This window comes from Seriola aureovittata, chromosome 9 (genome assembly GCF_021018895.1).
Source record: "Seriola aureovittata isolate HTS-2021-v1 ecotype China chromosome 9, ASM2101889v1, whole genome shotgun sequence".
NCBI classification, from domain to species: Eukaryota; Metazoa; Chordata; class Actinopteri; order Carangiformes; family Carangidae; genus Seriola; species Seriola aureovittata.
The window spans coordinates 9776774-9801200 of NC_079372.1; the positions used below are offsets into that span (position 1 = coordinate 9776774).

General features: G+C 38.6%; 3 protein-coding genes across 4 annotated transcripts; 1 reads left to right on the plus strand and 2 right to left on the minus strand.

Annotated features, from left to right (window-relative positions):
• Positions 1 to 95: 95 nt before the first annotated feature.
• On the plus strand, positions 96 to 10802 carry LOC130174871 (embryonic polyadenylate-binding protein-like). Its single transcript, XM_056385108.1, has 17 exons — positions 96 to 313; positions 1446 to 1650; positions 1876 to 2069; positions 2544 to 2659; positions 2823 to 2912; positions 3290 to 3429; positions 3582 to 3676; positions 4481 to 4618; positions 5305 to 5400; positions 5944 to 6204; positions 7200 to 7287; positions 7376 to 7495; positions 7595 to 7731; positions 9107 to 9215; positions 9326 to 9456; positions 10214 to 10289; positions 10637 to 10802. Exons 2-16 carry the CDS (start codon positions 1458 to 1460, stop codon positions 10274 to 10276), a joined length of 1971 nt encoding a protein of 656 aa, XP_056241083.1. The 5' UTR covers positions 96 to 313; positions 1446 to 1457; the 3' UTR covers positions 10277 to 10289; positions 10637 to 10802.
• Positions 10803 to 11330: 528 nt separating this feature from the next.
• LOC130175028 (RNA-binding protein 39-like) lies at positions 11331 to 20956 on the minus strand. Of its 2 annotated transcripts, none has more exons than XM_056385290.1 (15): positions 20847 to 20956; positions 19544 to 19601; positions 17910 to 17959; positions 17600 to 17791; positions 15951 to 16004; positions 15509 to 15626; positions 15264 to 15416; positions 14741 to 14878; positions 14579 to 14644; positions 14294 to 14498; positions 13135 to 13221; positions 12949 to 13045; positions 12511 to 12616; positions 12041 to 12119; positions 11331 to 11946 (listed from the first exon to the last, which is right to left on the minus strand). In XM_056385290.1, exons 2-15 carry the CDS (start codon positions 19592 to 19594, stop codon positions 11846 to 11848), a joined length of 1497 nt encoding a protein of 498 aa, XP_056241265.1. In that variant the 5' UTR covers positions 19595 to 19601; positions 20847 to 20956; the 3' UTR covers positions 11331 to 11845. The 2 variants fall into 2 exon arrangements, with proteins under 2 accessions (XP_056241265.1, XP_056241264.1); XM_056385289.1 differs by having other exon boundaries at positions 20709 to 20918.
• Positions 20957 to 22291: 1335 nt separating this feature from the next.
• Positions 22292 to 24293, minus strand: rh50 (Rh50-like protein). Its single transcript, XM_056385805.1, has one exon. The coding sequence runs from the start codon at positions 24025 to 24027 to the stop codon at positions 22603 to 22605; it is 1425 nt and encodes a 474-aa protein (XP_056241780.1). The 5' UTR covers positions 24028 to 24293; the 3' UTR covers positions 22292 to 22602.
• Between the last annotated feature and the right edge of the window lie 134 nt (positions 24294 to 24427).

Below are 24427 nucleotides of genomic sequence, written 5' to 3' on the forward strand. Positions count from 1 at the left end.
GGAATATTTTATTAAGGTGGTTTAGTATTGAAAACACATTTTAATTCATAAATATAGCATAAACCACTGTTATCAACCAGAGAGCGAACATAAATATGAGGTTATTCCTTGTCATGCAAGAACTAGTTTTCATGGCGGAGTGTCACGCAAATTAATCATGTCCTCTCGCGACCTAATTGAAATGACGATGCGGAGGAGAGCTGCAGGTGTTCCACGGTCATAATTAAACGAAAACAACCTCCCGCCTGGAAAGTGAATCTGTGGCATTGAGAGCCAAACACCAAAAGTCGACGCCTCGGTTATTTGAAAGGCTGTAAGTAACGTTTATTTAGTCGACTTGGATCTGTTTTTGTTTGCTGAAATGTGGTTGTTCACCTGTTGCAAATATCTGTTAATTTTGATGTTGAGTGCTCAAAGAAAGGATATGATTTCAGCCAACTTTAGCTAGCGCTACGTAATGATTTCGTCTACAAGACAAATAATATTTTTTGAATTTACTTGTCCAAGTGTGATGTTGAGTAAAGCTATGCCATAATTAACGAGGTTCTGAAACAAATGTTAACTTACTATATGCATTTTTAGATCGCTGCACCTTTTCATGCAAGCATTTAACGTAGTGACGTGTGGGGAGAAAAACATACATTTTGTGTTGAGAAAACTTTTTAAACAGTCTTCTGTGTTAATCTAATCCAAGTGTGAGAAGTTCAAGTACAGTGTTGTTTTTGTTTTATTTTATCAACCAGAAAGTCATACTGAAGTCTATGTGTGTGTGTGTGTGTTTATTTTATTAAGATCTTCTTTAATCATACATATACTCAGCTGCCAGTTTATTAAGTACACCTAGGTAAAACCAATGCAGTCTAATAGAAAAGTCCTTCAGTAAATCCTCCCTCCATTAAAGTTATAGTTTTAAGTGTTCCATTAATCAGTTTTGGAGCTGACTGATTCAACTGATCACTTTGGAGGATGTAGTTTGTGGTGCTGTTGAGCTGTACTGTGTTTATACAGAGAAGTGTATTATTTGGCCTTCCCTTGTTTCATGTTTTAGAGAGGCACTGATTCAACTATGCAATCATTGTGGAGGATGTAGTTTGTGGTGCTGGTTAACATTCTTGAATTATATTGAGAGCCATTGTTAATATTTTTGTCTACTGTCACTGATTTATATAAGTGTGGTGGACAAAATATAAGAATATAAAAGATAAGTTTCTGTGCCTGTTCAAAGTGTACCCAGACTCTCGACCAAAACATTTTTTTTAAGCAAAATGCCACAAATTCTCTGGTTCCCCTTCTCCACTGTGAATGTTAGTTGTTTTTCTTAATTTTTCTTTGAAAGTTTCTAATTTTACTGCAGCCTCAGAAACAACCAGGGAGCCAAATCAACACTTCTCCATCAAAAAACACATTGCATTGCTCATAACTGTTGTTCTTATTTCTTGAACTAGCTGTTACCCAAGATGAACAGCAGTGGACCAGCATATCCCCTCGCCTCTTTGTATGTAGGGGACCTGCACCCTGATGTTACAGAGGCCATGCTCTATCAGAAATTTTCTCCTGCTGGACCCATCATGTCAATTCGTGTGTGCCGAGACATCATCACCCGCAGATCTCTTGGATATGCCTATATAAACTTCCAGCAACCAGCTGATGGTGAAGTAGCAATTTTGGCCAAATCCACTTAAATCACTTTCGTGATTACACTGGGTAGTTTAGTGTAAATTCTTAGTTTCATTTGAAGCTGAAGTTCAATCATCTTTGGAATAGCAGTGCTTTGTGACAAATATCAAGAAAAAAATAGTACAGTAAATAGATTTTTTTTCTAAAAATTAAACGGGGTTCTCAACAATAAAATATATCTTTCAAACTTTGTTTCAGCGGAGTGTGCCCTGGATACAATGAACTATGACGTTATCAAGGGACGGCCAATCCGAATAATGTGGTCTCAGCGTGACCCAGGACTCAGGAAGTCTGGTGTGGGCAACATCTTCATCAAGAACATGGATGATTCTATTGACAACAAGGCACTGTATGATACCTTCTCAGCCTTCGGCAATATTTTGTCCTGCAAGGTAAGTGGCTTGGGTCGTCTTTTTGACTTGCAGAATTGCTGTAAGTGTCTAATCTTCAACAGTGTCTAATCTTTCTTCAGTGACAAGCTATTGTTGCAGTATTGTTATAGTTACCGAGTATTAAGCTGATATTGAGTAACACACCCGGCTATCTTCTATGTGTGATATTGTGAGGATAAAATTTGTGTAACAGAGCTGGGCAATATGGTTTTAATCTTTTTTTAGATGTGTAAAAGAAAAATATCTGTAAATAATTCAATTTTTGACTATAATTTGCTTGGAAAATTTCATTTAGACAACAGAATTTTGTAAAACAATATAAGATAATGATTCTGATATTCCACTGAAGATCAAAAAGTGATACCACAGAACTGTCACTCCGCCCTGTAAAGGACAACATATTTAAAACTCAAATGTAAGTGGCTTTTTTGTGGCTATAAAGTTTTGTGAAATATAAAGCCTTTGTCTTTGTAGGTTGTTTGTGATGACAAAGGATCCAGAGGATATGGCTTTGTTCACTTTGAGACTCAGGAGGCAGCAAACCGGGCCATTGAAACCATGAATGGCATGCTGCTGAATGACAGGAAAGTGTGAGTGAACTAAATACTAAACTTCGATTTGACCTGTTTTTTTGTTCCTCAAAAAATAAGTTGAGGCAGAGAGTAGTGTAGAATATATGTATGTAAACTATATAAACTGTTGAATACCGATGACTCTGTTGTCTCAGACTTTTTCCGTGTGTTTTTTGCTCAGTCAGAAGACAGGTAGACGTCAGTTGGAATCAGACATTGCCAACTCAAAGGCCCATATCCTGGGGGAAAAAAGTCAGTTCTCCCCGTGTAGGTCAGTGAATTGGTAGGATCTATATCTAGGTTTGTTGTCTTTTGTGTTTATTGTAATTTTAGGACTAAACAGGCAATAATGCGTTGCATAAAGCAAGACCATCAGGGATGCAGTGTAATCGTTTTCCTTTCTTTCTTCCATTCATGACAGAAGTTTTCCTTAAATGTTATCTCATGCAAAAATTATTTATTTATTGTGACTGTTGTTTTAATTGTGTTGTTTCTTGATGTCTGGTCTGACCTCAGCAATTGTTGTTAATGCTGTGTCCTGAAGCCGCACACATTTTCAAACATTAAAGTTTTCTGTTAATGAAATAATAAACTTACTTACTTTTATCCCTTCATTTTTATGTTGTTTGGGTTTGATTCTCTCTCCAGTTTTGTTGGCCACTTTAAGTCTCGCAAGGAAAGAGAGGTGGAGTTTGGCACCAAAGCTATGAAGTTCACCAACGTCTACATCAAGAACTTTGGTGAAGACTACAGTGATGAGAAACTCAAGGAAGTCTTTTCTGCATTTGGTAAGAAATCACAATTTTTTTTTTTTTTTTTTTTTTTATTTTTTTTTTGTTCCTGCTCAGTGTCAATCCATTTGATAAATTGCCACCATTGGTGGAAAAGTAGAGAATTTACATTCATTTCACTGAGCTTATACTCTGATTTATGCTCTCAGGGAGGACTCTCAGTGTGCGGGTGATGAGGGACGAGAGGGGGCATTCACGAGGATTTGGCTTTGTAAACTATGCTAACCATGAGGATGCTCAGAAGGTAGTGTTTGCCAAGTTTCCATGTCCACTCTGGATACCTGCCAACCGTAGCAGCCCATTATATTGACATTTAGGCTGGACCTGCAGCACTGACTATCACTGTAGTCATACACAATCAAGACAATTCAGATTGTCCAGAAGGTTGAGTGAGTGACTCTACTTTTTGTCAAGTTCAGTGAATATCTCCTCACGGTCCAGTAGCTGTCTGCTCTGTGTGTGTGTGCTGAAAAGATATCTGATGTTCCTAAATAGTGATCTCATGAGGACTGATACATCAGTACATCAGTAATGCATAAATTCTGCAAGTACTTGGTTTTCTGCAGTACCATAGATGTCATACTTAGTTACTGGAGATGTGATTCTTCTGGGACTGATGAGTTTAGTAACCCTACAAGCGTTCTAGTCTTACATCAAAATTGAAGAGAAGAAGACGGCAATTAGAAGGCAAGGAAACAATAGCAACACGTGGAATAGCAGCAGTGTGGGTACGACAACAGGTCCGCTGCAACCTGTGGGGAAAAAAACAAACCAAGATTGGTGTATGGAAATATTTTCTACTTGATGCCAGACAAGGGCCAGAAAACCTAAAACAATGAGCTAAAAGAGTCTAAGAGCTGTGTGGAGCTGAGTTAGGTGTCTATTTTAAGCGGGCTTGTTAATAGAAGGAACCAGGAGTGATTTGATTCAGTTTTGATATGGAAATTGAACTAAATGCAGTTTTAAGTATTATTGCCTTTTACTTTTCCTATAATTTAAGGTAGTTGACACATTTTAGAACATGTTGATTCTCCTCTTGTTTTCTTAGGCAGTTGATGAAATGAATGGAAAGGAGATCAATGGGAAAATCATCTACGTTGGACGGGCTCAGAAGCGTCTGGAACGCCAGGGAGAGCTCAAACGCAAGTTTGACCAGATCAAACAAGACCGCATCCAGCGCTACCAGGTACGGCTGCATTGTAGGCATATGGGCATTGTCTTTTTAAGACTTCTTGCTGACTTTCATTGTTTGTGGTCTTGCATTTACACTTTTAGAGTTGATATATTAAATGTGGAAAGAAATTAAAGGTTCAGTAATGTTCACAATGGAGACCTCATCTATATACACTGGGGAAAAAACTGTAGGTCTTCTGAGTTAAACCTCAGCCAGACAGCTGGATTGAGACAAAAGCATAGGTCAGAGTTTCAAAACAACAAAGATCGAGTAAGATGGCAATTTCCCAACTGATCTCACCATAGAAAATATTGTCGTTATCTGTGATATGACCCTAAAAGCTGAATGGTAAATAAACGTAAGCTCGGCTGATAACCAGAACCAAGAGGAGAAAGCACATTAGTCCAGTTTTAGCTGCTCTGCACTGGCTTCCTGTTACATTTAGAATTGATTACAAGGTCCTCCTCATTATGTGCAAAGCCCTTAATGGGTGAGGACCAAACTACATCATTAACTCCATTACAGCCCAAAGCTATGAAACACACAACCTATAGATATCAGAGAAGCCAGCTCACTTAGTATTTTTAAAAGAAAGTAAGTTTGGATTTGATGCTCTACATGTTTATGTTCATTAGCTTGACAAACAAAGACAATGGCTGGGATGGATGAGCCTATCATTTGTCACTCTCTGTTTCTAGGGGGTGAATCTCTATGTGAAGAACTTGGATGATAGCATAGATGATGAGAGACTCCGGAAGGAGTTTGCTCCTTATGGCACCATCACCAGTGCCAAGGTATTGTAATAATGTAAAGTGTATGTGTTTGTCTGAGTAGATACATGTATCAATCAAAAGCCTGCCCAATAAAATGTTAAGTAATAAGGCACACAAAAAATCCTTAAAGTATAAAAGACTTAAGACTGTTGATATTTGCCCTCTGTACAGAGAGCAGTTTATTTTGACAGTATAGAGAGAATCATCACAGCACTACAAAAACTTCTCAAACCGTTCCCACAGCATACTTCACTTACACATCAACAGTCAAGGAAGAAAATGTGTAAAAATATGCCTAAATAAAGCTCCCATTTGGTGCTGGCTCATCCCCATGTTTGACAACTGATCAAACAATACAGGCTTTGTACAATTCACAAATACCATAAAAATGACGACCAACGGTGGGTTTGCTGCCTTGGAAAAATAACCAGATGAAGAAAACCACTGATTTAACCTGGATCAGGACACACAACTTAGAGTTCAGATTTGGCACTTGTCAGCTGCGTTCTGAAATGTTTCAGTATCTGAAATATTTCTGAACCTGAGCTTCTTTGTTTTCTGTAGGTGATGACAGACGGCTCTCAAAGCAAGGGCTTTGGCTTTGTCTGTTTCTCTTCACCTGAGGAAGCAACAAAAGCAGTAACGGAAATGAACGGGAGAATTATTGCAACCAAGCCGCTGTATGTGGCTCTGGCTCAGCGGAGGGAGGAGCGTAAAGCAATCCTTACTAACAAGTACATGCAGAGACTTGCTACCCTGAGGACCATGACAAGTCCGCTCATCGACTCGTACCAGCAGGCCGGATACTACATGACTGTACCGCAGGTACGGATGTTTGAACAGTGACACAGAGGGAATACAATTTGAATGAGTTGTTCATTGCGCTGCCATTCCTGATCAGTGGGTGGAAAATACAGAAAATATGTTTGGTCAACTAAATCCCCAGCTTATTGATCTGCACCTCCTTCTACATTTGCAAAGGCCTGCATCTCCTTAGAAGTTTCCTGGAAGGGACAACTTGATTTGGTACCAATTACAGGTCAAACAACAAATCAGTTGGTCCACTTAGTTATTTGTAAATGCTAAGCTAGCACAACCTTGAGACTCGTATTCAGAGCACAGCAGGTGAGCTGAACATGCAAAATGTGAAAGTTTACTAATGAATATTCACTGGGGTTTAAATTGAGCAATTTTATTCATGGAAATTCATCAGGGAATCAATAATAAACTCAACACACTGACTAAAATAACAGTCAGAGAACTTCTGTTTTTCCAGTAATTAGTACCAAATGACATTTTTTACAGGAAACATTTGAAAAACCAGTGAGGTAAAGTGTGATGGCTGATGGATGGTCTCATTGGTTTTTTCTCCCTCTGTCATAGACTCATTTGAACTGGGCTTTGGTTCTTGGCAGGTGTCAGTTTGGGACCCAAGTTGATTAACGTGCAGTCGAGGAATTCCACACAATTTTTTTTTTTTTTTTTTTTTTTTTTTTTTTAAATTCCCCCCTTTCTTCTGTTATTTCCCTTCAGTCGCTTTTGTTTTTCCTCTTGTCTCTGTTTCATGTAACAGATTTATAAAGCTCCGGGATGCACACAAATTTTCTCACTCCAACTGAAACATTTTTCAGCTCGACCGGATGCATGTTCATGGCAATTCACGCCATCCTGGGCAAATTTGCGTCCTTTCCCTTTGTATGCAGTTGTGTCATTGTTTAAATTTGCATCACGTTCTGTACAAACGCATAAATATTCATTATGATTTAGAGGTTGACCTGCAGTTTGATGTCATGCATTTTAAACAGATACTTTTCTTGTAGCCTCCCACTCGCTCCTTCTACAACCACAATGCTGTCAGCAACATGAGGCCAGCACCTCGTTGGACAGGACAGCCTCCGAGACCACAGGGTGAATGGACAATTTGTGTTGTGTTCACATGGATATTTATGTCTATACGCAGTATATACTGCATATATAATGTTGTCTATGTTTTTAGGCCCCTACTCAACCCAGTTTGTTGGTAATTCTGTTCCCCGACGTGGATCAACAGCAATTGCTACAGTTAGACAGGCTTCCACCCAGGCTCCGCATATTGTCAGCTCTACACACAAGACAAGTGAGTACCTGATTTAAGACAACAGGATAAGCTCTATTCCTCTAAAATGCGCTGTTTATGTGGTTGGTAGTTTGTGACGTGTGTACTGACTTTGTTTAGACAACATTGGGACCCAGACTGTAGGAGGACGTACAGACATGCCTGGTTTGACCAGAAGCAGCCAGTATAAGTACTCGTCTGCAGTGAGGAACCCTCAGCACGTCGTTACTGTACCTGCACCCTTGACAAGACTACAGGTGCTGTATTGTCTACTAATTCTGATACAAACCCAGGACTAGAAATAACTAAAACCCAAACAGGGATTAAGTCGGTCTGTCTTCCATAGAAGGGTTGCAAAGTTCATTTAAAATCATGCATTGAATATATATGTTTACTTGTTCCTTGGCGCTTCACTGCCACCAACTATTGGATCAGTTGAACACTAGCAGCAGGAATGTTTCACACATCACCCATGTGTTTAGACTTTGTTTAAAAAAAACAAAACAAACAAAAAAAAAACTCCACAGGATACCTTTCTATTTATGGGGTTAGATTTGTTTCAATATTTGTGTGAACATATCGAAAATCAGTGTGTAAATGTGTAATCTGTAAATATACCTTCCACAAATACAAATAATACATTTTTTTATGCCTTTCTATACAATGACGTTTTTTGACATTTTAATGCCTTACTATACTATGACGGTTTTTGACTTACCATTCCATGTTTTTATGCCTTTTAATATACAATTTACATTTGCCATTTTTATGCCTTACTGTACTATGATGGTTTTTGACTATGAAAAATGTCATAGTATAGTAAGTCAAAAAACCATCATAATTACTATACTATGACTTTTCTTGTAATTTTTATGCCTTATTCTACCAAGACAGTTTTTTTTTATTGCCTTACTATATTGTGACGTTTTTATGCCTTACTATACTATGATAGTTTTTACACCTCATTATACTACGTTCTTTATTATACTATGACTTTTTTTATGACTTTCCATATTTTGACGGCTTAATGCCTTTTTTTGCCTTACTATACTATGAGGTTTTTTTTTTTTTGGTCATATTATATTTTGCCGTTTTTATGCCTTACTAATAGTATGACGTTTCATTATGCCTCATTAAACTGTTTTTATGACTTACTATATTTTGATGGTTTTATATGTTACTATACTATGAGTTGTTTTGTTTTTCTTGTCATATTATACTATGACGTTTAACTTTTTTTAAGTCTTAGTATACTGACGTTCTTATGCTTACTATACTATCACTTTGTGATGGGGCGGCGCAGTGGTTAGAACTGTAGCTTCACACTGAGAAGCTCTTGGGTTCAAACACTGGGCTTTTCTGTGTGAAGTTTGCATGTTCTGTTGTTTGCAGTTCACATGCTCGTCTTATCGAAGTTGCAGATGGAAAAACTACTGTGTGAATGTTGATGTGTTGAGCCTTGTGCCTAATTATTAGATTGAAAATGAAAGAAATTCAGACATCATCATCATCATCATCATGGCAGAAAGTGGGGAAAATGACCTGCAGACAGAACGTCGCAGTAAAAATATGTTTAATACAAAATTGTCAGGTGATTATTAACATTATTATCGGTGCCCTTGATGTCGTCAGGTTATTCCTGCACCAGTGATGGAGCCACCAGTGCACATTCAAGGCCCAGAGCCGCTCACTGCCTCGATGCTGGCTGCAGCTCCACTCATGGACCAGAAACAGCTTCTTGGTGTGGCATCATTCAGTTCCTGCCTTTTTTTTTTTTTTTTTTTTTTTTATGTAAATTGAATAAACTTTACTATTTAGGTTAATGGCCTCTGTCTCTGCTGTGACGCGCAGGTGAGCGATTGTACCCAATGATCCATGCCCATCACCCAAACTTGGCTGGAAAAATCACTGGGATGCTCCTGGAGATCGACAACTCAGAGCTGCTGCACATGCTGGAGTCGCCCGAGTCTCTGCACTCCAAGGTATAATTATGATCGTATTTTTGCGGGCTGGTTAATATCCTGCTATCGCACGGTAACGGTCGTAGTAGTTGATCTCAAGCAACCCAAAGGGAGGTGGTAATTCTTTTTTTTATTTGAAAACAGTTGCTACACATAAATGTTTGCAGTTTTCTGTTAGTTATATCACCACGGTAACCGCAGAGTTGAGTGTAAAAGTCAAGTTTTGCTTGACCTTGAAAATGGTAGTTTGACAAAAAATCTTAACTTAGCAGGAATTTTAACTACATCCTATGGCCTTCAACTTTGGATTGAGCTTGTTCAGTTGACGAGGAGAAAGTGAGGACTCTGACAGTCTTGACAAAAATTTAAGTTTAAAAAATGTAGATGGTATTGCAGTGTTCCTCCAGAGGATAATGATCAATTCTTAATGATTGATGTAATTGGGTAAAGGCAAGAATATACTAACAAAATGAGAATTGTTTAAAGTGTTTGAAACTTGGCTAATTGCTAAGAAAATACCACCCTCACCTGTGTGGCTAGGAAACAGTCTAGCATAATAAAACCCATAGCATAACCCTTTTATAAAATTGTACTTGTTTTCACACTTTGGTTTCAAGATTTAACTTGTTGAACAGTGAGCTTTAGCTGTTTCTTTCTTTGTGCAAAGCGAACTGTCGCCTGGATGTAGCTTCATATTTAACAAACACATAAGAGTAATGTCAATAATGAGAGTGGCGTTAGCTTTCTCACCATTGTCTCTATCCTCTACTCTGGGCAGGTGGACGAGGCGATTGCTGTCCTGCAGGCCCACCAGGCGAAGGAATGCTCTCCTAAGAAGTGAAGGGCCCTTTCAGGTCAGCAGCCACTTGTGTTCCTATGTTCAGAGACCTTACAGCAGTGGATGGATCATTACAGCACATGCGATATTCAAGGTTTAGAGTTACTATAAATTCAAGTTGGAAGTGTCTGTTTTAGCATTATTGGTACTGATCATTTTGACTTAATCAGGCGGCTGGTGATTGTTGTGGAAAACCCTGTGCTGAGCTCCCTAGTGGTTTTGCAAATATCTGCATCAAGTTATAGTATTGGCTTATTTGGTTAAATGAAACAATTCTTGTTTTTTACTCTGTCAAGTCGATTCAGTTTGACATGCACAGCTGTGTTTCAGACATTAAATGCTAACATGTAATTTTTTTCCCAGATGTGAACGACTTTCTGCAGGAGGAAAAATATATTTACAGTAAAACTGAGAGAGAAAAATGTACTATGTGGATTAAATAAGGGGTAGAGAGATTTGTGAAGTTTAAGCAATTTTGTTGTTGCTATATCTTTTGTTAGAAGATAAAGTTTACAGTATATGCATTAAACCTGTCTTGTGCCATTTTTTAATCACAAAATGTCACTGTTGCAGTACATCTACTTCAGGTTTAAAATTCTTGGTCCCACAGAAAAGCTGCTGTGCGTTGCCCTTTAGTGGAGGTGGCTTAACCAGATGTACATTTGCCAGACCAACCAGTGAGTCTTTATCCTTCAATTCTTCTCTTTAACTGAAAAATAGGTCAATACAACCCCTGCAGCAAACTACATTAAAAAGTGTGACTTGTGAACAGCGACCTGTACATCTAAGTCTCTAACTCTGCATTTGTATCCAGAGGAATCTATTCTTCCATCTGCAACTAAGATACTGGTCAAACCACATGAGGGTGTGGTTTTGTTTGGCTTATAAAGTCAACTTTTTTTTTAGCAGTAGTTGAATGACATCACTTTGATTTGTACCACTCGAAAGTACCTAAGACTTTTTCATGCTGAATGAGAAGAGAAATTTCAGCAGCAAGACAAGCTTGAATAAACCCAATTTGCTGGGGGACAAAAAAAAAGATCAGAGAAACATGGGGTCCTTTTAATCACAAAGTAATTTATTTGAACCTGGAATTGACAAACTCCCAAAAAGGAGACAAAAACATAGAATGAATTGTCAAATTTGCCAAAGTTTATTGGGAGCCTTCATACAAAAAATGAAATTATGGCTGTAAAAAGTTACAAAGGATTATTGTTGACATTGATATACTTTTGGCATTAAGGCCTATTAACCTAACACATTTGTGTGATTCTTTGCAATTTATTTTAAATCTAAAACTGGATTTAAACAAGCAGATAAGACAGTAATATTTAAAAGCATACAGACCGATAGATACCAGGAGATTACTCCTCAATGGTAGTTTACAACACAAACCCACAAAAAATTTGAAAAGCAACTAAAAAAAAAAAGCCTAATTTTCAATGGTGAACTTGTGAAATTGAGGCAACTTTTATTACACACAGCCAACTAATTTCAATGTGTCGGTTTCAATCACATCTCCATGAATGCAAACAAATGTATTTACACTGCCTTTCATAAGCACGTCTCTGACTATCGACGTGCCGGCATTAGAAGTTGCTTTGCCGTTACTGAATCAGGGAAAAGGTTGTGGTAGGTGGGTAAGGGAACGTAGGCAGCCGTGATCATTTTGCCTGGGAGAGAAAGTGGGAAAAAAAGTTAAAACCTGGAGAATTTTCTCCACATTGTTTCATTAATGATTCAAAACCAAATGGCAACATTACATACCTGCAAACCAGCGTCCATGAAGTGCATTTACAGTTGCCATCGCTGCTGGAATCGAGGGACACTTCACGTACACGTTACCCTGTGTGAACAAGAGAGTCAAGGAAAAGAAAAACTCTTTAGATTTAAGCAGTTCACAGCTTTGAAAAATGTCTGAACAGAAAGTCACAAAATTCAGTTTTCCCCTCTGAGATTCACATTTGTTTAATGAATCCATCCATGCTTAGTCTCACTACTTGATTGATGATATAACTGTCTTATTGTTATACACAGCTGAGAAATGTCAAATTCATGATATGGCTCTGTATTGTGTCTACTGGTCAAAGTAAAGGCATTAAATTACTGGCTAGTGGCTATGTCAAAGCTCTGTTTTGTCTTTGACACCTATCGCCATACATGGTAATTACAGGTTTGTTCTTGAGCTACAGGTCATTATGTTTCTTGACATGAACTGACACTGTGCTTCAACTTACTTGAGCCGAGTTCTTATCAACATAAATGTGAACAATTCCTCCATGTTTGTTGCACTCTTCAATCACGTCATCTTGGATCTCAGAGGCCCAGCTGGGATCGTTTTCCCTGAAACATTCAATAATGTTAGTATACCTCAGACAAATGGGACAATTTTCAAGACATCTTAAAACAATGTTGACTTCTCCATATTTACACATTGAAAGGATTCTTGTAACTTGCTTTGTCTAACTCAGGCTGCTAAGGCATCATATCAGCTTTGAGATGCATTTCTACTCAAAGATCCAGACACATTTTGTCCCCATCACTCACACTGAAATCTTCACAGCTAGTGTGGAGAGGAGCAATGATTAGAGACCAAAAACTCTTCTTTCAATGGGCATGCAAGTAAATTTTAGACAACAAAAGTGAACCCCAAATCTAAATGATAATATCCTTACGCTTGTGGGTTGAACAGGTTGGACAGCTGAAGGCAGTGTGTGGCCAGTGGCTGTGATGGGAGGTTCAAGGCTTGGCTTGGAGCTGGAGTTGGAACAGCTGAAACAAAAAGAATAATTGATGTCAATGTCACTGAATTTTCTAAAAACAAACACACTAAAAATGTTTTCCATCATCTAACGCCTCACCTGCTGGAGCTCCGATGTTTCCAAACGGTATGGAGCCGGTCATCTGTAGAGCCTGCTGAGCAGCAGGAGGAATCTTCAGACCAGTTCCTGTGGAGAGAAATGAAAAATTGTTTTGCATAGGTACAACATATAAGACACCAATCGGATGGTAGCTTCATGACACTGACAGAGATGGTGACATTTTCAGAAAAGTCCTTTAGGTGTGTCATGTCTACCACTGGACTTGTTTCTTTATAAAAATGGAAACATTTGTTAGTGTTTTGAGCCAAATTGGAGCCCTGTATGTGAGACGCCTCATACACATTCAGGCCAGTGGATTTCCACGACTTTACAAAAATTCGTATGTCCAAACTTTTTGTGATTTCTGTGTGTACATGGAAAAGTAGGTAAAATAAATTAACCACAATAGTTCCAAGACCATTTGTAGACAGTAGGAACTAGTGATAATTATTTCTACTAAGAGTATTGTTGTGATATGCTCATATCATTTTATACCCTTCTGCTGTGAAGGTTAATAATTCAAATTGTAACTAAAAACTTAACTGAAATAGGTAAGATTTCATTTTACTCACTTTAAGAGTTTCTGAATTCTATGACTTTTCCAGGTTTTTCATGACTGTACGAACCCTGCTTCAACAATGACAAGGTAGAAATACATTTATCAACCACCATTTCCTAATTCTCTGCAGCACAAGTTTTCTTTGTCATTGTTAGTAAATTGATTCTGGACTTTTAGTGGGCGAATCAAGTATATTGAGGATATTACACGACTGAGATTGTGAAAGCCCCTTTTCACAATTTACTAACATTTATTAGACCAAGCTATAAAGACAATAATTGGCAGATCAATCATTACAAGCCTACCCTCTGATTAACAATTGTATCTTTCAAAATTGTGGATTAGACCTTTAAAGTAATACGCACCACAGCACAATTTTACTCAGTTTGTCCAGTCTGATTTCAGTCTAATGAATAATTTCCTCTCCTGTCAGATGTGATATGTATGCCAGTGATTTCGCTCAATAGAGTATTTGGTTAAATATCTGATGTAACATGAAGCAAACGCTTATTTTGACAATTTTTCAGTCCAAGTGAATAATTTATTTTCATTTAGTTCCCCTGTACAGTTGGTACAAACACGACACAGGTTACTACAAACCTTCTGCTAGTCGAGCCATAAGCTGTAGACGCCCCGTGGTGCCGAGGTCGATGCCGGTTCTCTCTAGTTCATCGTTGTCCAGGAACGAACTGGCCGTCGATGAATCTGAGCGCTCTGTAACATGCCCCACCTTCATTGGACGTCCAGCCAGTTCAAACCCGTTCAGTTGCTCCAAGGCCTTTTTTGCACATTCTGCATCTGCAAACTTGAAAAGGCAAAGTGGTTAGAGTCAAACTAGCTGCTGGCAGTACTGCACTGTTAATGAAATACAGAGGCTTTAATTACCGATATGAAGCCGTATCCTTTGGATCGTCCAGTCTCGCTGTCCATCATAAGCTGGATTCCCTCAATCTTTGGAAACAAAAAACACCAATGCACAAGATTGTAACAAATGCATCTGGATAACAGTGTAAAAATTCCCATGTGTTTGTGAAACTTATTTCTGACCTTTCCAAAAGGCTCAAAGATCCCTCGAAGCATTTCTTCAGTAATGTTGAAATGCAACGAGCCCACATACAGCCGCATCGGACCCGAACTGCCCTTCTGTAGATTATTGGCAGCGGCTGCCGCTCTGTTTTTCTCAGCCTGTAATTACACGTGGAAAGTGTAACAATTATTGTTCAAAATATATTAAACATTAGGAACTTTCATATAGAAATACCCCATTTATCCCAAACCACCGTAATCTGAGCAGAATGAGTTCATTTGAAAAATGAAGGGTGTTGGGGAACAAGATTTTTGTTAACAATTTACGCTCTTTGCTGCATTTCTAGAACAGTTTTGTTGATGTTTAGAAACATTTCATAACATCACGGACATGCTGACAGTAAGACTGGTCAGTGTTTGGGGCACAGAAAGGCCTCTGCTGCTGAAGCATAGAGCTTTCTATTAATAAATTCAGTCACATTGGATGGAAATAATCCAGCCGCACTTTATTTAGATGAAGTTAACATTAGGTCAAGACACCCACCTGAGAGGCCTGGACGATGATGGGAACTCCTAAAAGCCTTTGGCCGGTCAATCCAATCGCCAATGGTACAGAAGAAGCCTCCACAAACTCTATGTATGCAATACCCTTTGATCTCCTTGAGTTCCTGTCTGAGATCATCCTCACGTCTCTGACCTTCAGAGAGAAATCAAGTCACAGTTTAAGAGATGATTTATATTTACAGGCTAGCTGGATTATACATGACAATAACATGAAAATCGACTGACTTTTCCGACAGCTGAGAAAAAATCTTCCAGGTCTCGAGCTCTGATTCTCGCAGCGAGCTGCATACAGAAGACTGTTCGGGCATCCCTCTCCTCTGGTGTTAGATTGTCAATTGGTTGCCTTAAAAAGACAAAAACATCCTAATTTAAACAATGAATAAAACAAGCTGTTTAATGAATAACAGATGAAATTATTAATATGTATGGTACTTTAAGTCATATTATAGACACCTTGATTTTGTTGTGGTGCCATATAGCACCCTCATAATCTAAATTTTTAAATCCTAAACTGTGTAATCTTTGTTTCCTGATGATAGAAATAAATGATTAAAAAAAGACCTGTAAAAACCTCAAGAGTAGGTTTGGAGGACATCTTTTTGATTTGGCGGTGCTTTAACAACATTAGTGTATACAGCAATGTTCAAAATGTGAATATTCATCTCACCTGATGGGACTCTTGTCTTTTTTGAAGGGGCTCCGGCTTTTGGAACGTTTCCGGCTGAAATATTAGCAGAATAATTACTTTTTGTGGGCAAAATGTGACTGTGTCAAAAAAATTTGTCCAGTTAACCCTAACGTCCACAGCAGCATGCAAGCAACTACTAATCAATTAATTTCCTGCTCCAGCATGACAAATCACTTTGCCTCTCCCAAACAGAAGAGCAACTTATAACAAGCAATATATGTACAGTATTTTTCAAACAAAAAGGAAATTCATTTGAGTGTCTGAACCAGAAAGTTAAAAAGACAACATTCTGTGATTGAAAATACTCAAAAACAGCAAATGGATTGGTTAGTTATTGGTAACTACATGCACCCATTGGCCACTTTATGAGGTATACCTATACAATCCGGTGCAATCCAGCACAGCAACTCTGTCACATATCTCTTCTTTATGAAGCTTATAATGGTCAGTATTTGTTTAAGCTTTGGGAGAGATTAATTCAACACGGGTGTATGCAAAAGTTTGTACCCTGGGTTATTTAGATATTTGGTTGATTTCTGAGGAGAAAAAAAAAAAAAAAAAAAGTTTATGTTATAAGCCCTACAGCAAAAAATTATTCAAATGTTAATGCAACAAATTAAACCAACTGTAGCCTCTGCAAAGGTTTGGGAACTCTACTGGCAATCCTCCTGGCAGATATCACAGCAATGTTTGATGCCAGCTAAAAGTCTATTCTTGATTTAGTCATTTTCACAAACTCTTTCTGCAGATCCCTTCAAGTACTGGGATATTTTTAAGCTGTCTTGCATGCACAGCATGCAGATTTTAAATGATGTTCAAGTCAGTTAAGATCGTGAGGGCTGTTCCAAAAGCTTCAGCTTGTGTTTCTTGATGTAGCATATGGTGGATTTTGAAATCTGCTTTGGATCATTGCTCTGTTGTAGAGGCCAGCCTCTTTTCAGTTTCACTTTCTGGACTGATGGCATGATATCTGCATCCAGTATTTGCTGATATTTAATGGAATCCATTGTTTCCTGTGTCACTGGCTGCCACACAACCCCAAAGCAGAATATTTCCAGCCCTATACTTAACAGCTACCAAAGGGGGTTACCTAAGTACTGACATAGTAGGGTGCTAAACTTTTGCACGTCACAAATAGTTAATTTTTTTTCTCTACCTCTATTATTTTAAGTTTATTTAAAAAAAAAAAAGCAGCAGTGTAGTAACATTTGAAGAGAGGCTAATATTTCATGTCTGTTTGCTGCAGAGGTTGTATTTACTTCTTTTCACTTCAAAAATCAACAAAAGATGCAATTTGCATGTAACTTTTGCATACACTGTTCTTACTGTGGTTGTTGTTAGTGGTCGTGTTGTACTGCATGACATTATATTGAATGCCTTTCTCATATTCTTCCCTCATGTTTGTAAATAGTGTGGGCAAAACTTTACAAACCCCTCTTAGAATAACAGTCCAGTTCAACACCACTGCAAACTACAACCTCGTGAAGAAACGTATAGTTAAATTAACACCTCAGACAGTGTCAGAGAAGGTGGAATGTTTGGCTGAATAGTTGTAGTGAATTGCATAATGTTGTACCTAACAAAGTGGCCTATTTGTATATCTCATTAAGGTTAACAAGGTCACATACATGGGGCTCCTGCGCGCTCTGTATCGCCCAGATCGTTCCTTGCTGCGGGAGCGGCTGCGATGACGCTCTCTGCTGCGGCTTCTTTTTCTGTCTCGGCTCCGGCTCCTCTTCTTACCCTTCTTTTTGTCTTTGCTTCTGCTTCTTCTTTTCCTAGAGCCTGGGCTCCGGCTTTTGCTTCGGCTCCTCCTTTTCCTAGAAAAAAACATGTTACAGCACTGCTTTTGTGGTGCAAAGTGAACAGTTTTAAATTAAATGGATGAGTCCCAGTGGTTCAATGAAGTAAAACTAATGCGAGAAATTTAAAACTTACTTCTTGTTCTGGTCGTCATGTCCGTTTGCATGAGAGGACTTGATCTCATCCTAAGCAAGGTTGATAGAAGAACATCATGAGGACGTAGATGAAACATTTCAAGTCGTCAAGGTAAAGGGGGTGGGGTGGGACAAGAGAAAATGCAAAATATTTTCAATTAATAATAATAATACTTCAAACTTCCTACTGTCATGTCTGGACAGTGTCCTTCCACCACCCCAATAGCTTCCCATCCCACTCCTGTTTTTTTTTTTTTTTTTTCTTTAACAAGACTGTACAATACTTAAAGCAAAGATAAAGATAAGGGAGGGAGTCCAACATATTAGCTGAGTTCAGGAAGCTTTGACAATTGTCAGGTCATCTTCACCATTCCCCTTCTAATAGATCGTACCAATGCCACTATTTGTGCCTAATCATGTGACCACGAATGGCCCACAGCCACTAAAAGAGATCCTGTGTGGTTGGTGTCAGTCCAGTGATCTTCACCCATTTTCGTTCTTGGACTGTAAGAGCTCGATGCCACCTCTGTCACACATCTTGCCCTGAAGCAAACAGGGATTCACACTTCTTAGTAATATTGACGCCCAAGAAAATAAATGAATAAAAAAAATAAAAAAAATTAGAAAATCCATTAATTCAGCCACGTGTTACACTACCATTATTTAGTTTGCATTATGAAGTAATACTCATAACCTTTTGACTTGAGAAGGAATTATGAACTACTGAAAAGTAACTTACTTTATAATACAATGATGCTAGATAGAAGTATCTATTTACAGTCATTGTAGTAATATATCAATATCTGTGGTGTTGTGTAGCATGCAAAATCAAGATGCTGATTCACATTACAGTTGGCTATGGCAAAGAGGCAGTATTCATATTTACGAAAAATAGGAAATTATTCACCTGTATTTAGCCATAAAATTGTGCAATGGGTCATGTGTTTACACAGCGAAACTGTGCAACTGCAATCTTGTTATAAAACTACAACTTTTGAAATGACAACAGTTATAGTTTGATACAAACACGATTCAGAATTCCTAATTTTACAACTTCACATGTAATGGTTTTTGCGAAAGAGCAATTTGGTGAAAGTTGAATGACTTAAAAAGGTGCTTGAGAGATCCTTTCTTATCAAAGCCACACAAAGCAGGACATGTATTTTTCGATTTCAGAACAAAGGTTTAGATCTGCCTGCACATCCAGAGACAGTAACAGCATGCAGACTGTAAATCTGAATACTGCCTCCTTTGCTGGACAGGTAAAGATGGGCTTATCAACCATTGGCATTCACCTTGTTGCAACCGAATAGGGATTGGATGTTCTAGGTTGAATCTCTTTTAGTCCTAAGGTGAACCACAGTACATCAGTATATGCGCAATAACTACCTTCCTTTTTTTCACAGTTCACAGTGGAATCAAAGATGAATTCATGGGAGTAGAGGTGAGATATCATTAGGGAAGTCTATAAAGAGAGATAGATGTGGATTTATTTATAATTCTGTATTGCGTTTTAAATACTCAATCACACACCACACAACATTCAAGTAAACTTTGTCACAGTAGCAAATATAAAGGACTCAAGAGTAAATCATAACAGTGAAACAGGCCTCATCTCTGTAGTCCTGAACCCACCTTTCTGTATGGAGCCTCCAGCATGGCCTCAACGTCAAAATCATCAGCCATGATGATCCTGTGAAAAGGAAACAACAATAAGTACCTCACAAGAAACTGTATTACTGTGTGTAATCACATTAAAGCAAAAACTGGATAATTTGTTTTGATTCAGTTGGTCATGAGGTTCCCTCCCTTCTACACAGAAATGTTTGGTAACTATTTTTGATCAATTAGTTGTTTAAGCCATATTAAGTAAAAACAAAAAAAAGTCAAACATCCCCACGTTACAGCTTGTCATTTGTGAGGGGGTGCTGATGTTCTTAGTCTTGTGTGGAAGCAACATTTTTTGTTTTTTCATCACATACACATACTTTGGACTGTTAGTTAGGCAAAAGAGGAACTTTGATGACAAAACGTTTAAGCAATTGACTTAGTAATTAATCTATGAATGAATTTATAATAATCATCAGTTGCAGTCCTACATAGCATAAAAGATTACACCCTGATACTTCTCCAATGCCTGAAATCCAGTGAATGGAATCTAGATTACAGCCTCGACTAACGGTTATTATCATTATTGATTAATCTGCAGATTATTTTGGTTTATATGTCTATAATATCCATCCAAGTTACTCAGAGTTCAATTTGACCTCTTCAGATTTTGTATTTTGTTGCAGCTCTAACATCATCTGAAAATAAATTACATGGTAACAATGTGCTTCAAGGAGTTTGCCTTAACTTCCTTCAGCTTTCCCTCAATATCACAATTTTTTACATAGTATTTGATAATTTAACTGGATATTAACCGATTAATATAACAATCTTAAGGTTACAGATTCAAAAGAGTTCAACAACCAACATATATTCAATGTTAAGAGCTATCATAAAGGATAAACATGCGTTGCACTTAACACGAAGCTAAATGCTAACTAGCCATATCCGTGGTTCAACGTTAGCTAATTTCAGTGACCCTTATTATTATTTTAGCCCCACATTTCACTTGATTGATAATACAGATATCAATAAACACGTACACCGGTTCAACAAGACTGCAACCATCCTTACACAAAAATGTTTACAGTAAAACAAATAATGTTTACTTTGGAAAAACAGGCGCTAAGTTGTCAGTGAAGTGCCAATATGGCGGCAGCGAGCTAACTGCATTAGCAAACATCGACGTTACCGTTTGAAATTGACGAAATGGCGTGCCAAAGTCAAAATATCGCAGAAAATGTGCAGCTGAAGAGACTCCTCTCGACGTCTCCGTCTCGGCAGGTCACACAAAGCTAAGAAGAAATTAAAATTTTCTAAGTTATGTAACCTTTTTTCAGTAGCAGGTCGCGGCCTGGTATCAAAACGCTCTTTCCTTCCTTCCTTCTTCTTCGTCGTCTTCTTCTTCTGAGAAGTTTTTACGGCAGCTGTGGTATTTCCTGTTGCATTACTGCCCCCTACTGGAGCTAAGAAACACTTCACGGGCTCCACCCCCACGTGCAAACTATAAGCCACATTTACTCAAGTGTACTTACGTACAATTCCTTGCACTTCACTCAAGTAGGCCCATTTTTGCTTCTTTATAGCCTACTTTTATACCACCACACTACAGAGAGAAATACTGTACTTTTCGCTACACTATCTACTACTTATGAGGAAGATTTTCCTTCTCATTGTCAAAGATTAACACAGTGTTTCCAAACCTTTTTGGCTTGTATCCCATTATAAAATAGCAGTGTCTACTTAGAGCCACTTGTCATGTGTCAGATGTTTATGAGTTGTAAGCAATGCCTGATTTCCCCTCTAAATGTGGGGTTTATATTTATATTGTTACCTACACCAGATTTGTTGAAAAATCGTGTAATGTTTTTGGTGCAAATTATAGGTACACATCATCTTTTGTCAGGGGGCTGGATTTGACCCATGGGCCAATATTTGCCTACCACTGGCCTACAGTAACGCAGCAGCAACCACTGATAAAACATGCATGAGACCAACACCATGGAAATATGTAAAATAATACAACGTCCCCTGGTTTGCCTGTGAAACACTACTGAGGGAACAAATACCGTAAATGTGTTTCATGGCTCTGTGTCACCATCTAGTGACTCTTCAAAAGAAAAGTCAACTTCTCCACAGTGCATTCATATTCCAGCAATGTCAAGAATTTGCATCCCTGTTTCTATTTCCTGTTTAATATGTCCAGATTAATATGTTATGTTAATATTGTATGTTTGTTTAATATTTGTGAATTTGTTTTGAGGTGTCTTTATTGCATGCACCACGCTTTCATGTATGATACAGTTAACTGGTTAATATAATACTGAACTCTGGTAGAAATTTTCATTAGTTGCTTCATGTTTTTAAATGCATTTGTTTTAACTCTTTCAAATGTAAAACAGCCTTAAGCTTAGCTCAGCCCCAAACATCAACAATTTGTGAGACAAGCTTAGCTTTTAACTTAAAATTTAACCAATTATTGTATGTAGTATGTAGCCTAAGTTTCATTTCTCAGTGCTAATATGACACAAGTTCATTTGGTCTGTCACCTTTTAATTCATTTTATTCAGTCAGTTTCATGCTGATACTGCTTGTAATAGAGATTTGAGCCCTGTTTGTGTACGGTATGAGTCTTTATGTTATTGAAGTTCTTTTGTGAGATGGTTCATCTCATGTGGCTTATTTTCAAATTTAAATGTTGAAACTTTGAAGCTGCAGTTGATTATCTCCCTCTGTACTTGAATTATAGACATAATTACTGGAGGAAAAAATGCATACAGCTTAAAAAGAGTTTATTTCACATCACAAACTTGTGACTTCTTTGCCAAGAGAGCTACAACATTCAATTTCCTTTAATGCTTGCATGTATGACAATAAATAAACAGTGTTGGACAGTGTTACTGCATTGCTCATCATTATCATCTATAATCACTAGTGCTTATTTACAATGTAATGGATACCAGCATTTTATTAATAGTCACTATAACGTACTGTTGACGAATGATAAATTCCATTACTTATAAAGACAAATACAAACACATTCTCATCTTCAGTCAGATTCATTGACAGCACTTGGCAGTTGCATATCAGGCAACAGAATCCTCAGTGGCAGTTGTGTCATTGAGTTTAAGTGGTGCATCATAGTCTGGGGGAACATCAAAAAATGGCTCATCGTCGAAACAGAAATCATCAGATGGTGGTGCGAGGTATTGCAGCTTTAAGATGAAGCCTGTGAGGACGCCTCCCAGCGCTGACACTCCTATGGTGGAGAACACAGCTGCGACCTGGAAGAGAGCCTGTTCCCGGGCAGTCCTCCCCAGACCTGGCTGTAAACCGGGGATCAACATCTGCAGCTCTTGTAGTTTAGGGTCCCCTTCCACTGGTGCTCTATGTGTAAAGATTTCATACAAACTGGGGCCATAAACCTCCTCGTCAGCCATCAGTATAGCACATATCCCTGCAGTACAGGATATGAGTCCTGTTAGACCGTGTAGGTTATGTATTCCACATTGATCCTGGATTCTCATGCGCCGTGCTAAGAAGGGGCTCAAATACTTATAGCCCAGCATGCATGCAGTGCAGCCCATTATACCCAGAGCGTATGCAGCTGCAGGCGATATCATCATATCAACAGATGCCCCGACTGTCACACCTCCAGCCAGGGTGACGTTCTGAACATCAGCCATGGTGAGCTTACCGTTTTTGTTCAGCATCGCAGAGAGAGCGAAGGCTGTGAGCGTGGAGGCACTGAGGCCGATGAAGGTGTGGAGGATGGCTCTGTGCTGGTCGTCTCCTTTCAGTGTTAATGCTGAGTTGAAGGAGGGCCAGAACACCCAGAGGAACAAGGTCCCCATCACGGACAGGATGTCAGACTGGTAGCTGGTGGTCTCCTTTGCATGACCTTCATTTAGACGAGGCCTGTACAGCACAAAGGTGACACCCAAGCCAAAATAGCAGGCAAAGAGGTGAATGAGAATAGATCCTCCTGCATCGTTGATCCTCAGATACTTCAGCACGGCCCATTCTGTGACTGCAAACATTGGCACTTCCAGCAGAGCCATGACCAGCAGCTGCAACGGACTGGTCTTCCCCAGCACTGCCCCAAAAGATATCAACACCACAGCACAGGCAAATTCTGCATTTATGAGGTTGATCACTCCAAGGTGTATCTTACCGTCGTGGCTGAATTGGAAGTACCCCTGCACCAGAATGGCCCACTGGATTGCAAAAGTAGCCGTGAGGAAGTTAAAAACCATCCCCCCAAAGCCATACAGGCGGAAGAATGCCAGCAAGCATCCAAAGCCGAGAAATATCATGACCTGTATGTCTGTAAAAAAAGGGTAGTCCTTGTAAACTGCATTGTCCATGGGGTCAGTTTGGTTGGTCTGAAATCTTGCATCAGTGTGTTCATCATAAGTGACAAAGGCAGCATACAGGATAACAATAACCACCTCAATGACAAACACAAATACAGGTAACTTAAAGCGAAGGCTGGTCGACTGTGTCTTCATCTCGACGGTTCTTCGGAGCAAATGACAATCATTTTTTTTGCAGGCTGGATTATCTCTGTGTAGATAAGACAGATCATTGGTCAAGCCTGTTCTCTCTCAAACAAACATAAGCAATATTCCCCTCAGAGAGAAATACTGCTGTATGGACTTTGGCCGCTGTAATAAGACATGCAACATTTCTGATACATCAGCGTTTTTGTGGTTATTTAACAGGACAATACAGCATGCACATGGAATCTATAAATTCACAGTAGCTTGTCTCATAAAGTATATATGCATCTGACATCAGAATACATTTTTATGCTGATAAAGCTTATGTCATGCTGTGATTGTGTAGTCAGTGCATGTCACTATCAGTGCAGTTCAGCAAGTTTTGTCCAGATCAATCACTTTGACTGAA

Coding starts and splice junctions, on each gene's coding strand:
- LOC130175028 (XM_056385290.1), bottom strand. CDS start 19,594: ATGGCTGATGATTTTGACGTTGAGGCCATGCTGGAGGCTCCATACAGA. Junction 12,617..12,948: donor AACCTGTTCAACCCACAAGC/GTAAGGATATTA, acceptor TGAATGTTTCAG/GGAAAACGATCCCAGCTGGG. Junction 12,120..12,510: donor TTGATAAGAACTCGGCTCAA/GTAAGTTGAAGC, acceptor TTGTTCACACAG/GGTAACGTGTACGTGAAGTG.
- LOC130174871 (XM_056385108.1), top strand. CDS start 1,458: ATGAACAGCAGTGGACCAGCATATCCCCTCGCCTCTTTGTATGTAGGG. Junction 3,430..3,581: donor GGAAGTCTTTTCTGCATTTG/GTAAGAAATCAC, acceptor TTATGCTCTCAG/GGAGGACTCTCAGTGTGCGG. Junction 4,619..5,304: donor ACCGCATCCAGCGCTACCAG/GTACGGCTGCAT, acceptor CTCTGTTTCTAG/GGGGTGAATCTCTATGTGAA.
- rh50 (XM_056385805.1), bottom strand. CDS start 24,027: ATGAAGACACAGTCGACCAGCCTTCGCTTTAAGTTACCTGTATTTGTG.